This window comes from Eleutherodactylus coqui, chromosome 13, assembly GCF_035609145.1.
Source record: "Eleutherodactylus coqui strain aEleCoq1 chromosome 13, aEleCoq1.hap1, whole genome shotgun sequence".
NCBI lineage: Eukaryota > Metazoa > Chordata > Amphibia > Anura > Eleutherodactylidae > Eleutherodactylus > Eleutherodactylus coqui.
In genome coordinates, this window is record NC_089849.1 from 67,738,800 (window position 1) to 67,754,724 (window position 15,925).

General features: G+C 46.4%; 1 protein-coding gene across 1 annotated transcript; it reads right to left on the reverse strand.

The window, feature by feature from the left end:
* Positions 1–683: 683 nt before the first annotated feature.
* On the reverse strand, positions 684–14,514 carry UBALD2 (UBA like domain containing 2). The gene is made up of 3 exons (XM_066587934.1): positions 14,331–14,514; positions 9,902–9,964; positions 684–2,232 (listed from the first exon to the last, which is right to left on the reverse strand). The coding sequence occupies exons 1-3, from the start codon at positions 14,448–14,450 to the stop codon at positions 1,906–1,908; spliced, it is 510 nt and encodes a 169-aa protein (XP_066444031.1). The 5' UTR covers positions 14,451–14,514; the 3' UTR covers positions 684–1,905.
* Between the last annotated feature and the right edge of the window lie 1,411 nt (positions 14,515–15,925).

Consider the following 15,925-nt stretch of genomic DNA (forward strand, 5'->3'; position numbering starts at 1 on the left):
CATACCGATGGCCGCATTAAAGGGCTCGAGCACACTACTGTATTCAGGTTATAGAGAGCCGTACCAAGGCAGCTAGATCCAGCCATACAATGTCATGTCTACAGAATGCCGGTGTGGATGGAGGTCTACTCCCTAGAAGCAATACTTCTGTAGGGAAGATACCTGCGTGATATAGTACTGAGCCATAGGGGCTCAGTTTCGTTAACTAGAAACCTCTTTAATATCCCTACAAGTTCTGCTGTTAATGGAATGCTTTTTGCCAATGTCACACCCGGACTCTAAGGCACCCTTCACACAAGCGTTTTGCACCAGAGAATAGATCCAATTAATTTTGGTATGTTCGTTGCTATGCACCATATGTTTCCTGTGCACAGAGAAGAAAAAAAAACCACCACGCAGCAAGCTCTATTTTACTGCGCATTGGTGCACTGAAAGTCCCCATAGTCAATGGGGATGCACACAATACACTAGTATGGGGGTCAGAGGTTGAAACAGGCTGAACGAAGACAAAATGTCCAACATACGATGTATGCATTTTTTCTTCTTTTTTTTACTGATGGGCACACAAAAAAAAAATTGCTGTTCATTCCCCAAATATGCATACGCTTGTGTCAAGGGGGCCTAACACAGCAGCTCCATGTTAGACATTTTAGATGTGGATACCAGGAGAAAAAGGACACCCGTAAAGATCAAATTTTTACCCAAGCAAAAAGGAAGAAAAAAAAAATTAATTACCAAGCACACACATCTAATGAATATTTTGCCATGTGGTTAAAAGGAAAGTTAATTGACCTGGGTATTATATTATATTGATGACACGACGTTGAGCATTTTAGACCTTGGATCAGATAAAAACAGTAGCAAGGGTCATCATCTGCTGCACGCTTATTGCTCTGGGAGAAGCACATAGTAGCTCTAATGCCACTAGTTGCGAGAAGCATATAGTAGGTTCTTATGCCCCTAGTTGAGCATGGAAGTAAAATGGGTGAAAAAGAAATAAAGTCTAAACCGATCCACTGATGTTGCCCCATTGAAGCAGCCCATAAGAGGCGACCGCTAAAGTTTGTTATTCTTCCATACTTCCAGGCATAGGTTCAGAAAAATGTAGTCCATAAGTGTGATTTCAATCACAAGATGCCACCTTTATTAGTTTTCCTTTAAACAAACAGTCAGCCTGGAAAGACCGAGGCATTGTGTCACAATTGAAGTGCCGCGATAAAGTGACAAAAAAAAGTAATCATTCGCAAAGTTGGTGCTGAAATGCCCAGCTTCATCCGCGGCTGGAGCACCAAGCTGGTCCTTGTGAAAAAGCCTTTACTGATCTCCCAACAGCATTGGTTATTCTAAAAGCTCTTGCTTTCTGTGTAGGCTTCCTAATACCGCCCTTCATCCCGCCAGCCTCTTGCGTTTCGCTTACTGTCATGCTACGAGTAGGTGGACACAATACACTCTTAAACAAAGTCAAAAAGACGTAGGTTCGCACTTCTTCTGGGGGAAAGAGTGATGGGCAAGAGGAACAATCACTTAAAGCTTCTTTCCATTTGATGCGACTACTCCTACTAGAGTCAGATCCAGGTACACACCTTCAGCGTGCCTTAATAAACATTCTCCACGCCCCCCTCCTCCAACATCTCACATAAATTCAAATCTTTATATATTATAATTATATATTAAAACAAATGATGAGGAGGGGGCAAACATTTTACGCCTCCATCCACTTCCTGTGGTCAAAAAAAAACAAAAACATTTTTTTCAGAACCTCTTATTTATAAAATAAAACAAAAAAGACTGAAGAAAAAAAAAAGTCAGTTCGTAAAATTCAACAGGAGGAAGGCAGAGAAAAAAAAAAGAAAAAAGGGGGAACGGCTCCGCCTACTCCCTTCTTCAGTGCACTCAATTCCAGTCTTATCTCTGCCCATCCATGGCAGTCATGGCTTTCTGGGGCGCGCCTGCAGGCTGGGAGGTTGGGGGCCAGGCTGGTTGTGGATGGTGGTGGTGATGATGATGATGATGGAGGTGTGTGGTTGGAGAGGCTGGGGGTAGCCAGACAGGCTGTTGGCTGGGTGGTGATGAAGCCCAATACGGGTTGAAACTGCCAGGAGGAGAACAGGCGTTTGAAGCTGCTGGACTGCTGCTGTTTTGCAAGCTCTCTGAGGTTCGAAGTTTAGAAAACATGGCTAAAGCATCCGGGAAGTTGGGCGGAGTGGCTGGTGTGTTACTTGGTGTACACATCTGAAATACAAGGTAGAAGAATAGTTATTACACTGGTGCAAAATTAGGCGCAACATGAGATATTGGGCACAGGGTTGGTCATCGCTGTGCCTCAAGCAATTATTGCCCGCCCTCATGTGTCCAATGAAAAGATAGTGAAACTACCCTTCACAGACCTCTACAGTGACATTCCTCCTCTATGACAGGCGTGATGTTGGATTACCAAGATATTTAGAGCCATTGCCCCAACTCATCCAACTACACTGCCAGGGGCTATGGGTCACCTGGCTGATGTAATGTTTATAGCCTGTAGTCAGCTTGTGTCGGCCCGTAAGCAGGCTGGTGCAGCCAATGAGAGCTCTGATGATCGCTGGGCTCTGTCTGTCATTGACTGTAGCAGCAGGTGTGTAGAACAACATAGGAGAGAAGAGAATGCAAGCTCTTTATTAGGTTATGCACACAGGGGACCCATTTTTAGAAAGAAAAAAAAAATCTCAGACCACCACTTTAACCCTTTGCAATCCAATTTTGGTGCAGGGTTTCCTAGGGGGGCTCTCTCTTTCTGGCATTATAAAATAGCGCCATCTGCTGGCTAGAGTCAGTACTGCAATGTGACATGCTGGAGAGGCCCCCGACAACAAAGGGGCCAGTATTCTACAGTAAGAATACCCTGCCGGATGTCTTCCGACATCGGAGCTGTACAGCCTTCAATCAGAATGTCTTTAGACGTCACAGTGGATTGGAAAGGGTTAATGACCTCCCCATTTCCAAGCTGTCACCTCAGCCTTGCAGAGAGGAGTCCGCTGCACTTTCAGGATGCTGTGTGGACACACCCATAGAGAATGTACATGCACATAGTCTGCAGAGATGAGCCCGCTGTACTGTCCTCGCGCCAACTTCCACGGGTGATAGCATGGAAATGGGGAGCCAGGTGAGTAGGCAAAGCACCTTCCTGGATGCCGCAGGACCGGTCCTATGAGCAACGTAAATGTTTATGGTGCTCATAGCGGAGGACAGGTTCCCTTTAAATTTTCTTTCACGCCAGTGCTTGATTCACAGCTAGACTGCTTAGTACTGCTGCATAATGCCCTGTATGCTGCTGCGTGTCTACTACAGAGGTAAGGGGGCAGGATCCCCTCTTCCCAATGTGTACTGTGTTTAGGAGCCAACATGGCAGCTAGGCTTCACCCATGAGTGCAGTGAAGACTGACAATCAGAAGGGGCTCACAGCGGGGAAGACTGCTGCCAACTTCAGAATACAAGTCATAGACTAGTTAGAAATCATGATCTTCCTTATGGTCACACAACAGCTTCTTCCTAAAAGCTAGCAAAGTTGTGATGTAGGGACAGACGTGGCGCTGCAGTTGGAGAACACTACAATCAGCAGTTCAAGAATGAAATGGCTAATGAACAGATCGATCTCCGATATTTTGTGTACATTCAGTGGAGCGCAGACAGACTGATGGGCAGATTAATTCTATAGGAGCCCTTCGTACGGTCTGCAGTTCCTCGACTCCACAGACAAAAACTACTTGGGTGAAATCATGCGACTTCTACTGAGAACGGGTATAAAGGTCAAGAATTACAATGTGTAAACACGAGGAGGAGCCCAGCGAAGGTTACTGGTGTAGACGCCAGCCGCTGCAAACACCAAACAGATGCAGAAACCTGCAGGACGCGGCCAGACCAAACATCCTGCAAGGCCTTCCCTGCAGACAGGGACTGCTGGTACCGATCCCCGAGTGTCAGGCAGCAGTGTGCGGCTCCCTAAGTTACAGAACACTTTCCCCGTTTCCTGTTTGACTGTTTTCTCACATAATGTAACAAGTCCCCGGGAGCAATCATTGTAACCGGCCAAAAACAACTGCAGTGCATTAGATCTCCTTCCTCGCTATCTGCTTATTAACAGACTATAAGACCAGCTACAAACACTATGTAACAGCCTGGTAAAGTGCGGGGCCCCGGCTGCCGCGAGGGGGCTGTTGGGGCCCTCAGGTTACTAAATAACTACAGTGTGTTAAAAGACACATGCTACTTTAAAAGGAACTGCTAAAAGCCACAGCAGAAGGATCGCCAGCCTCAACTTCCCCCATAAGACATGCATGTACTTCCTCTAGACCAGTAGACCCCCGTCCACTATAGTCACAATCCATGTTCATTCTTTTTGCAGCCGTTAACCCTCTAAATGCCCCGATCGGTATTTAGGGGTCTTGAACAGCCGCCTCGTAATGAGATCACAAGGTGCCGTTCAGTTGTCATGGAAACTTAGGGTGCTCTGACGGCCCCCAGGAATGAATGCCTAGATGTACTGTATTCTAACAGGCAGTCTAGCATAATGCAATACTGTAGTATTGCATTATACTGTATGAGCAATCAAATGATCCCAAGGAGACTAAAGGGAAGGAATAGATTATAAAACAAATTTAGGATACAAAAAGTTAGAAACACACACTTTCCTGATTATAATAAAAATCACAACAAAAAACTAAAAAAATAGTTGTGTCCAAAAAAGTCAGATCAAAATGATGCATTTATCCCACACGGTAAACGGAGAAAATAGAAAAACACAACAAGCCCTTGCACAATGCCATCAACAGAACGATTGAGAAAAAGTGGGGAAAAAAAAAAACGTTATGGTCGTCAGAAGATGACAAAAAAAGTTTAAAAATAAAAACAAAACACCACAACTCATTCTGCAAAAAAACAAAAAAAAACAAGCAGCCTTCACACTGCCAGGTAACGGAAATAGTCTTTCTCTCACACGAAGATTAGTAGGGTACAAACATACCAATCACAGAGGGGAATTCTAAATCTTAGGCTCCCTATATTGTGTTTTCACGCCCTGCTAAACCACCTCCCATCACTTCTGCGAAGTTTCAATCCTCCGGCGCAGCTTTCAGGCGCATCAAACAATCGGCCAGGGTTTTCAATGGGAAGCCTCGCCTTGCACAATTGTGCGATGTGTTTTACTGTTCCAATGAGCTATTCGTTCGAGGAATGTGAAAAGATAGAACATACCGCAGTTTTTTTTCTGCACCGTGTCGCTCGTGTAGGACTCATTTTTGAGCCTCGCAAAGCGCAAATCTCACACAAAACTCTTTGGCCGCGTGAAACCGGCTTCACGCACCCCGCATGGATTTTGCTGGGTGCTGTGCAATCCTCCGGTACATAAAGCAGCCTCTGTTAGCTAATATATACATGAGGTCTCCGACCCCAACGTGTACGTGTCCCATCACTACCCATACACAGCGGCAGCCCTGCGCTGGAGGCACTGCAGCAGTCTCAGCATGTCTGATCCCCGGGAAGCTGGAATTCCTCTTAACGCACATTTATAAACAGAAATCCAGCTCCCTCCTTAACGCATCAGATTAATGTGCTGACCAAACAATATGGGGGAGGGGAGGTAATACGTGACTCTTTAACCGCCGCAGCTTCTGCATTTACCATTCCCATTAGAAGAGTTAGTTTGGGGGGGTTTAGAGGCCATTTAAACACCTTCTATTGGAATCTATACAATATACTGTATATGCAATCCCCCCTCTTACACCGTATACTATGAAACTGATATTTAAGCACTTTTACCACCATAGATCTGCCACAGCTGCGATGGGATGATTGTGCCGATTGGGAAGAACTACAAAGTGATTAATAGGTGGTGAAGAACTGCTGCACAGCATTGTGGGACATCGGTAGGCCTGGTGCTCCGACACTTATGGGGACTCCTCACACGCAGCAACCATCATCATGTCGGTGTTGTGCAAGAAACAGTTACAAATGGTGTTCGCTAGTATGAACTATTGCCAAGTTACAGAAACAATTGGTTTGTGTCATTTACATTCGGGGGTTATTGCACAATCCGGTGCAGACAAAGTGAGCGAGTAACAGACCGCGCTTACAGCCACCGCCTGCGTTCCACTACTATACACTAAGGCCAGCTGCAGACGCGCATATTATAGCGCGGTTGTAATAGGGATCTGTATTGTAGATGGCGTACGGTTGTATTGGAACGGTTTTCCCCTCTGTATATTTTATGTTCTACTGGACAAATACTAATTTGTGTTTTAAAAAAAAAAAAAAAAAAAAAAAAAAAAAAACTTAGTGAAAGATACGGCTACGTGAGAAAGTACATAGACTTACATTAGTGCCATAGTACGGTCCACAAGACACGAACCGAACATGGAACTAAAATACACTCATCTGGAACAACTTTGGGGGAAAGTTTTGCTTCCCCCTTAGTGTGATGCAAACTAATATGGAGGGGGGCAACACACCCCAGAATTCTGTTCTGGACAAACACTGATTAGGAGGAGAATAACGTGGTTGCTCATTTTAGACGTTGTTGTTGTAGTATGGGTCTTCTAACAAAAGCTGCTCAATGATTAGGGCGTGATTATCTGCTGGAGAGGTTAAGCCCTACCCCAAAAATAAGCACTAGCTGCACTCCCAAAAAATAAATAGGTATACTTACCTAAAAGGCTCCGTCCGGTTCCTCCGGCTGCTCTCTGGAGCTGTGCCATGCGTCCTGCAGTCTTCGTTTGCTCGCAGAAGATAACTTACTGGTTGCAGAATGCATAAGTCCCGCCTCCAGGAAGCGATGGCTCTGATTGGTTCTTCGACCACTGCTCAGCCAATCACAGCCACTGCATTGGTTCATCCAGAGCTGCACTGATTGGTTCTTCAGCCAATCAGAACTATTGCTTCCTGAAGGCGGGATCTATGCATCCCGCAACCAGGAAGTGATCTTCTGTGGGTGAATGAGGACTGTAGGACGTGTGGCAGAGGTCACATCAGCGTCGGAGGTTCTTGTTGCAGATTTATGCTAAAAAACACACAACTAAAATCATGTGGCAAGTTGTGCAAAAAAAAAAAAAAAAAGAAGTTGTGCTTTTGCTAGTTATCACATTGGCCATCATGTCAAACCCCTTAAGTAATGCAAGCAGGTATTTTAAATTCATTTCCTAAACCAGACAACCCCTTTTAATGTACCAGGTCTTCAATAAAAGGGACAACTCTAGTTCCCACCATCTTCAGTAGAGTCCCTAACTCCTCTAGGGGGCACTAGTAAGCCAGTTTCACAAAAGTGTATTTGGGCGCATCTATAATACGAGAGTTAAGACGAGTACATCTAAGGTCATGCTGGGATACCCCTCCACATTATGGGCACATTTATGGCCCAAGAGCTGGATGTCCTTCTCTAAAGTTACCAAAACACATTGGTGCATTGAGCTGTAGACAAACCTAGAGCCCTTCATACCAGAAGGAACTAACCTTATCTGCACCATAAAGATAGGAAGGGCACAAGACGGTGAGCAAAGGTCCATAGCCAACTGTGCATGAACTAGAGGGAAGGCCTTCTGCACAGGGCAATGACTGGCCGAACTAACGCTCATACAATCATTAGTTCCCCATCACTGCCCAGTGTAAATATGCCCCACGGCTCAACAACAAGTGATAAAACGCTCGTCTGTCATTCGCTGCATCCTCGATGTGGGCATGAAAAGTGTCGCTTGGTGACAAGTCCTCTTGTGCAAACATGAATGATTGCCTGACCCATCTATATATTAGTCTCTCGTTAGAAGCAATCATCTACCTATTTAAGAGGCCTTTAAGGGTGCATGCACACTACGTTAGTAGATGGAGGTACAGGTAGTGAGCACTTCCCACTACATGCTTCCCATGGATAGAAGCACATGTTGCCTGAAGGCTCCCATCACAAACAAGAAGTGCAGAATACAGGGTTTTCCTGGATGCCAATGTATACAGAATAGTGTAGTAAACTACGCCATTCTGGACAGCCCAAAAAGGCAGTGCAACGCAGCCCGATGGAGGCCACAAGGACATTTACGACTTCTGTCGGGTGAATGGGGACCCAGGAATACATTCTGCACCTACACCAACCCTATCGCTATGTTCACATATTACCTTCTACTCTTTATATTTACCGCTTCTACATAGGGAGGCATTTACATGCTGTATGGACAGCACACACGATCCTTCCCCGGACAGGATCACTGCTGCAGCTGCTAATCCTGCCCAGTAATACATGCTGGATGTGAGGCCTGTGTGTCCAGGGTGCTGCTGGCTTCACTAGCTCAGCTTCATTTCTGGACTATTTCTGCTGCTACAGCCCATGACATCTCCTTATACTTTTGCCAGGCTCACACGAGCAGGCGGGTCGGATTCTGCACTCGGGAGGCCTGCAGCAGATTTCAGCTGTGAGCCCAGCCGGTGACCCTGTGTACCTCCCTTAACTGTACTGTGGATGACCATGGAGGCTCACAGGCAGTCATGTGCAATACCGGGTTTTTTGTCTGTACTTCCTGCACTGCCGCTCAGCAATGATGCAGGTACCCGCAGTCCATACACATTGTTAATTACGTATGGGCTGCGGGTCGGACACCTCCATTGACATTAATGGAAGCAGTCTGCATGAATATCGCGGCAAAATAGTGTATGGGGAGGGAAATCAAAGATGCATGCCTTTCAATGCCTGCGTTTTACCGCGGATCATCCATGTGGACAGTGATCGCAGAATCTGCAATCCACTCGTGTGAACCCGGCCTAAGGATAGTTTCACATGGGCAAGAATCTAAAGCAAATTGTGTGTTGCAAGACGCACAAATATGAACTCCCTTCAATGGAGTCACTCATGAGTGATGTTGTCCCTCACAGCGATGCAGCAAGAAAAAGAAGGAAGGTTTTATTTACATATATTGATTTCAATGGAACCTCAGATACACTGCATGGCATGCAAGGCTTCCCATTGAAAAACACATCCGATTCTATTGCGCCTGAAACTCACACAAGGGGATCGCTATTTCGCAAGAGCGATGCAAGATGGTTTTGCATGGAAAAGGAAAAAAAAATAAATAAAAAATGGCCTCACACCCACCAGTAAAACGCACATTGCTGAGCGTGATATTGCGCTCGCCCGTGTGCAGTTAGCCCAAGGAGGGACTTCCCTCCCCCTGCAGAGTCTACTATGGCCTCCTTCCTCACCCATCTGTGATTCTTCCCCTGCACTTACTCTAATGCAGGCAGTGTGATCTGCCCTCCCTCAAGACCTGGATGCTTTCCTCCCTCTGATCTGCCATGTACAACCCTTCCCCTTCTTACCGCTCTCTAAAGATCCTTTTACATGGGCACATAAATGAGTGCCGACTGACAATATAACAAGTCATCTGGCAGGGACAGGGCCGCAGGAGCCACGCAGCTGGGTCCTTGTAGGACTTAAGACAGGAATGCATGTGCTTTTTTTTTTTTTTTAAATCGCATGCTCAGCTGTTTTTTTTGTTTGTTTTTTTGTTTTTTCGGTAACTACAACCCCTTTAAAAAAAAAAAGTCTTGGTCACATCTTCCTAGATAGAAAAACTGTATAAAACGACATCATTAAATTCCAACCAGGGGATCTAACCCCACAGCTATAGCTGGGAACCCTATATGAACGTACAGTCCCACTATCGAGTGTTTGCGCAGCTGTCTCCCCCGCCACGCTCTTTCCTGGAGGCCATCTTGTCGTGGGGATTGCACACACTGCTCCTGCTGTGTTTACACACGTTGGACTTCTGGGATCGCATTGATGTGTGCTGTGCATTCCTGCCGGCGGGCGCACACAGGCTCTCTCATGGGCTGGTATTAACCCTTCATGCAATTCGGAGACCATGACCAAAACAAGGAGGCTTCTACTCACCATGTGCGGATGATGCTGAGCGCTGGGGACATTGGATTCTTGGAAAAAGGTACTGAGGGCGGTCTAAACAGAGAAAGAACAACTTGGATTAGCAATCAGCGTATAATAATAAATATATATCGTGAAGTATTCCCCTATATACTCCGCACTGAGGGATAACTGCTATAGGGGGAGCTGTACAGACAAAGGCCGGCGCGCTGGAGGTAAACACAACACTGTGGAAGGAACATTAACCCAGATTTGTCTTGTGGATGGCGATGACATCACTTCAGCGGCAGGAGAAACAGGAAGGGAGCGTTCACAAACACCTCGAACAAAATAATGATGGCAGTCTTCAGGGACGGGAAGCGCTTGGCAGCAATATCATACACAATGTATTACACGTGCGCTAAACAGGTCACACTAAAGTTCCTTCACAGTAATACAAAAACGTAAATCGTGTTTCAGGTCTGGCGGGCGACTTCTTACTCTTCAGGTATTGCGGTGCTGCATTATATTACAATAGCCAAGCAAGAAGCCACACGGCTGCAGATACCGGGGGTAACAAAGAGCTGCCGTATACAACTGGCGGCGTGCGATCCGCAGAGCTGCCGGGAAGCACACATTGTATGTAAACAAACAAGAAGGCAAGACAGCGGCGGCTGCCCCCTGAACACGCAGGGCGAGAGCGCTACGTCTCATCTGTCCTTATTATGCAACATATGCAGAATGCACAGCTACATGGAAGCAGGAGAGCCGCCCTGCCCCCACCTACTCCGTGTATGATTGTAAACAATGGCCCCCAAACGCAGACCCCCACTAATGCTACAATACACACAGCTCCCACTAATCGGACCCAAAGCACTGGAAAGGAAAATGCAAGGAGGCAGCTGTGCCCAGATAGAGATATGTGAGCGTATATGCAGAACGAGGCGGAGACACCGCTGACAACAATAACAATCACTGTTAACCCCTTCAGCCCACTGCGGAACAGGCAAGAAGAGCCTTCAGAGAAGATTCTGCACGCAATTGGCATCTTTATGGAGCACGTGTTGAAGAAAAAAACATTTTTTTCAGAAAAAAAAATCTGCTTTATATATGCATGATAAAAAAAAATCTGCATGCAATAACAAAAGAAAAACTTGACAATTAACTCCTAAAAAGAAAAAAAAAATTCCATAAAGAATGCTGCAAATCTGCCATAAAATTAGGAAACCTCTTCTAGAAAAAGGATCAAAACTATATAGAGCAGATAGTTCTATTTCCAGAGGGTTATTGCATCAGCATAGATTATGACATGGAGAGGTCTGATATCTGCGATAGTCATCCATACACAATAATAGCTGTATAATATAACATATCCACACCTCCCTCCAGCCAAAACACACGGCAGAAACATTTAGCAGCATTGCGTCTAGATGAAAGTTACTGTGTATCCAGGAAGCGGATACAACTAACGCCCAGCTTGTTACTATGTTTAGGATTATTCTATACCCGAGGACTTGCCTATATAATATTACATATACATGCACAGGAAAATACAGGGTTTTGCAAATGACTAAAAGCATCTTCTTTTCACCAGTTTATTGCATAAATAATGCTACAATGTAACTCCGACTAGAAGAACAGACAAAGGCCGTGTGTGAGGATACAGATTATTACATATTACACACATTATTTAATCCTCACTCTTTGGCCACAAGATAGGTTGTATCATGATGTAACACCCCCTCCTGACAGTTGTCTGCAGCGCTTATGTTTTGGGCACGGACCTCATGCAAGACTATATGACGGATACAATTACGGGGTTTATAAATAGATTCAATAGTCACATGGTCTTTCTCCCCCCCCCCCCCCTTTTTTTGGTGAAGGGGCCCTAGGCAAAAATACCAACCAAATCAGTCCGACACCCAAACAGCCTCTCCGAGGAACGTACAGGAGGCCCAGTATACAGGCTATATACTTGCACATTATGATATACGGCTAGATCAGGGCTCTGACACACCTTCGTCTTTATTGTATACCGAGCTGCTCAGTAACGACAGGGGCGTTATATACATAGTCACATAATACTACTCCTATTGTGGAGCACAAGGTCTGAGGACACAATGCAGCCATACATGATATACACAACACCGGGCCTTTAAATGATAGGATGGATAATAATGATAGCTGTTAGTCTATAGGATTAGAGTGAAGTATTTACCTACAGACTCTGCTATGCTATAATATTATATATCACACATACACGTATACAGAACAGTTGGCCCAATAACAGCAGAAGAATGACACTCCTGTCCTCAGCAGGACTGATGTTCCTAGGAGGGTCCAGGACAGCGCGCGCACATATATATATATATATATATATATATATATATATATACACACATATACATATACACACATACTGCCCATGCTTACAGGTGATAGTTCTAATAGCAGATACCAAATCCAGCTGTGCAGCAGATAACGTCCTGAAGAGCAGCTTTAATATCAGCAGCCCAAACGGCACACATAGCAGCTATAAGGGCGCGTTCATATATTACCGATTTGGTGTGGATCCGCACATCATGTCAGCGAGGTGTGAACACACCCTAATAGAGCGGAGGGAGAACGGGCACATGTGGCCTGATAGAGAACGGCGCACATGTTTTAGGACGCTCATACATGCTGCAGTCCATCCAACAACCAACCGCATGCAGATCATCATCGCTAATTAGCAGGCTGCACCTAGGACTGGCATGTACCGGCAGCCTTAATGGATTCTTCACACCGGCAGATTAAGAGGAGCGAACGATGAGGTCGGAAATAGTTTTAAACTTGGATTTAGGTGCCGTTTGTGATTCTCGCGCCTGCGATCACCTCTCTTCCCTCCTCTCACGCCGCTCCATAACAGACGCCTGTTTACACAAGTGAAGGAGTTCACGAAAAATGGTCATCTGACAAGGGGATATGCAAATGAGCTCGATTTTTCCTGTCCAATTTTCTGCATATAACCCCCCCCCCCCCCCCCAAAAAAAAGAGAAAGACAGAAATGAAGCCTATTGTTTGAAATGCTTATAGTCACACCTGGGATTATTATTTATTGTTTTTTTAATTTTTATTTTAAATCAAGCCGTCTAAGCAAAAAAATAAATAATAGTCACAACATTTCCAATTTTGTTGCGACTTTCGGACAAAATTCACCCAGCCAAGTCTGGGGTTGTGTTTAAAAGATGCGACCCCTTTTCTATCGCATGTGACAAAAAAAAAAAAAAAGAAAAACGTTCAGAACGTTTTTTTTGTTTTTTTTTAAACGCCAAAATAGATAAAAATCATGTAGAAAACTGCAGACAAAAAGAAAATTAAAAAATAAATATCAGGGCTGGAAAAAAAACTAAACGCAAAACAAACCCCCCGTGTGAATAAACCTCAGGCTGTTTGCATTTTCCCTGAATTGCCCGGCTGACCCTGCAGCGGCGCCAACAGCCCTCCTGTAAAGCGTTCTCATTGGCCGTTCTCACACAGGCGGTTTTTGTTTTTTTTAACTACTTTAGCGCGGCACTTGGAATGCTCGCCAAAAACTCTGTCCTGAGCCGCCACTGATTTTAATGGGGCTTCTCGGACGGGAATTTTAGCGCAGCGTTTCTAACGCCGCACTTTCTGAACGCGGTCTGCTCTATTTTAATGCACGTCAGCGATTTTTTTAACGCACCTCACCGCCCGTTGCAATGATGGGGTCCGTTAAAAACGCTATCATCCGTGTACAAAAATGCGGCCTTTTTACTTCGCCTCTGTCCGCTACACGAATCCTACCGTGAAAGATGTGATCGCCAACCAATAGGCGATCGCCGTTACCGTATGCGGATCGCCGCTAACTGCTGAGCAGCTCGACTTATGGGGGAAACAGTAACTTTTCTGGATTGACAAACCCTGCTGCCCCCCGACAGGGTGATCCGCGCCCGGAGGAAGAGCGGTATGACCGGCGCCACCAACCAAGCGATTGCAGAATACGGGTCCCTGCAGAGAGCAGCCTGTACGCCGCACATCCCCAAATACCGCCGCAGGGTCGATAACTCTATATTATGGTTATTTAGGAGCATCCGCAGCGAATGATATCCTCCGTATACACATTCACGCGACGGATACATAAGACCGCGCTCTCACGAGTTTCAGGTTGTCCCTTCTAGAGGCCAGTGGGAATGTTACACCCACACATATCCGACCCCTCCGGTGCGGATACAACCACAGGGCAGATATGGAGGAAGTAGTGAAGCTGGTGGAAGTATACAACTTGCCCCATTACATACAGGAAGCCTCTGCGACATATCCCAGCCTCCATTATCCTGACAGTTAATTATTACATGCCCCAAATACTAGGAGGAGAGCAAGAAGTATTTCCATAAAGACTCTGCAGATACGTAGTCAATAGCAACGGCACAGCGCAGCGTGTGTATAAACATGGGCTCACCTCAAACTGCCAGTGTGCCGCCTGCAGGAGCTGCTTAGCCTGATCCGCCGCACACCCTGCCGCCAGCACGAACTGGTTAATCATCACCTGGTGCCGTAATTCCTCCATATTCACCGACATTCCGGGCGCCGCTCCGTACTCCCCGCCCGGCAGCCTCGTTATGTCCTCAACCACAGGACCCGGCGCGTCACCCCCAGAAGGGCGGGTCCTAACGATGCACCGCGCGCGCTGATTGGTCGTCACACCTGCCACTCCATATCGCTTTACTCAGTGACTAGGCCGCCTATTGGCTAGTCCGCTTGTTTTGGCTGTCCCCGCTCGCTGATTGGCAGATTTCTCTTCAACAGCGTTGTACTCGCCCTACTTGATGTTTTGGATCGCGCTGATTGGCTGACGCTTTGTGTTGACGAGCGCAGAGACAGTCATGCCTTTCGCTGATTGGTGCGGAGGAGCCGAGCAGACCGGGTCGCTTGTGATTGGCTGTTGCGGTAGAGTTTGAACACACGGCTGAAAGGCTTCGGCTCATCTGATTGGATGGCGAGTACCCGTATGTGACAACAGGGAAATGTGGCCAAGTTCATTGAGGACTTTGTGAGGGTGAAAGGCCGGGAGGGCGCAGCGTGTGTGCAAACACTGAGGCCTGGGCGGGCCGCGGCGTGTATACAGCCATTAGCTCGACGTGTCCGTACAGCATATATCTAGATTACACTCAAGTTCGGGACTATGCCGAGTGGCGGATACGGGTTATCACACACGGAAAGAGTGAAATAAGTGGCTGCCATTTTTTTATGTTGTGTTATATCTGCAGGACGTTTAATAAAACATGAACAGTAACCAGTTAGTGAAGTTACGGCTTATCGACTGATATGGGTTATTTACAACTCATGCCTTGCGCACATAAAGTACAGTGAAATACGCCGATGCGCATGAAAAAAAGCAACCGTCGCACCGCAAAAATGTTAGGCCGCCTCCTCCGCAGCAAATCGTGCTACGGCAAATCGCGATTTAATGCGATTCTGTGCGGGTGACGCACAGGCAACTTGCATTGAAGTCGATGGAAGCCGTCCGTCCCGTGGCACCTCTGCAGTGAGCACTGCGGAAGTATCACGGGATCCGCGTCATCGCCTAGCGCCGGCGGCTACTGCACATGTGCGACGGAGCTCTGGTGGGCGCATCCGCAGTGCCTAAAGAAGACACCGGCAAGGGGCGGAGAGGAGGAGGCTGCTAAACTCCCTTCTCCGACAGCTCTCATAGGAGTCTATGGGAGCCTCCGCCGTATTCCGTCTGGAAGATAGTTCCTGAACTATCTTTCCTGCCCGGTGTAAAAGCGCCCGGACGAAATGCGCACCGTATGCGCTATCTCGGCCAGCTGTGCGCTTTTACACAGCGGCAAAACGCCCATCTGAACTGATGCATTGTAAACCAAAGCATCAGACGGGCAGCGCATATCGAGCGGCTGTGAAAACGGAGCCGATATACGCCCGTGTGAAAGAGCGCTTACACGGAAGTGAATGAGACGCAGCAATTACCATTGTTATCAAGGGTATTCACATGAGCAATTTTCACGCCGTTGTGCTGTCCGTATTCGCAGCACA

Bases quoted from the DNA above. Each gene is read 5' to 3' on its own strand.
- UBALD2 (XM_066587934.1), bottom strand. From the start codon at position 14,450: ATGTCGGTGAATATGGAGGAATTACGGCACCAGGTGATGATTAACCAG. The intron at 9,965-14,330 runs GTGAGCCCATGT...TTCTCTGTTTAG, and splicing joins CGGCACACTGGCAGTTTGAG to ACCGCCCTCAGTACCTTTTT. The intron at 2,233-9,901 runs GTGAGTAGAAGC...CTTGTATTTCAG, and splicing joins CTCAGCATCATCCGCACATG to ATGTGTACACCAAGTAACAC.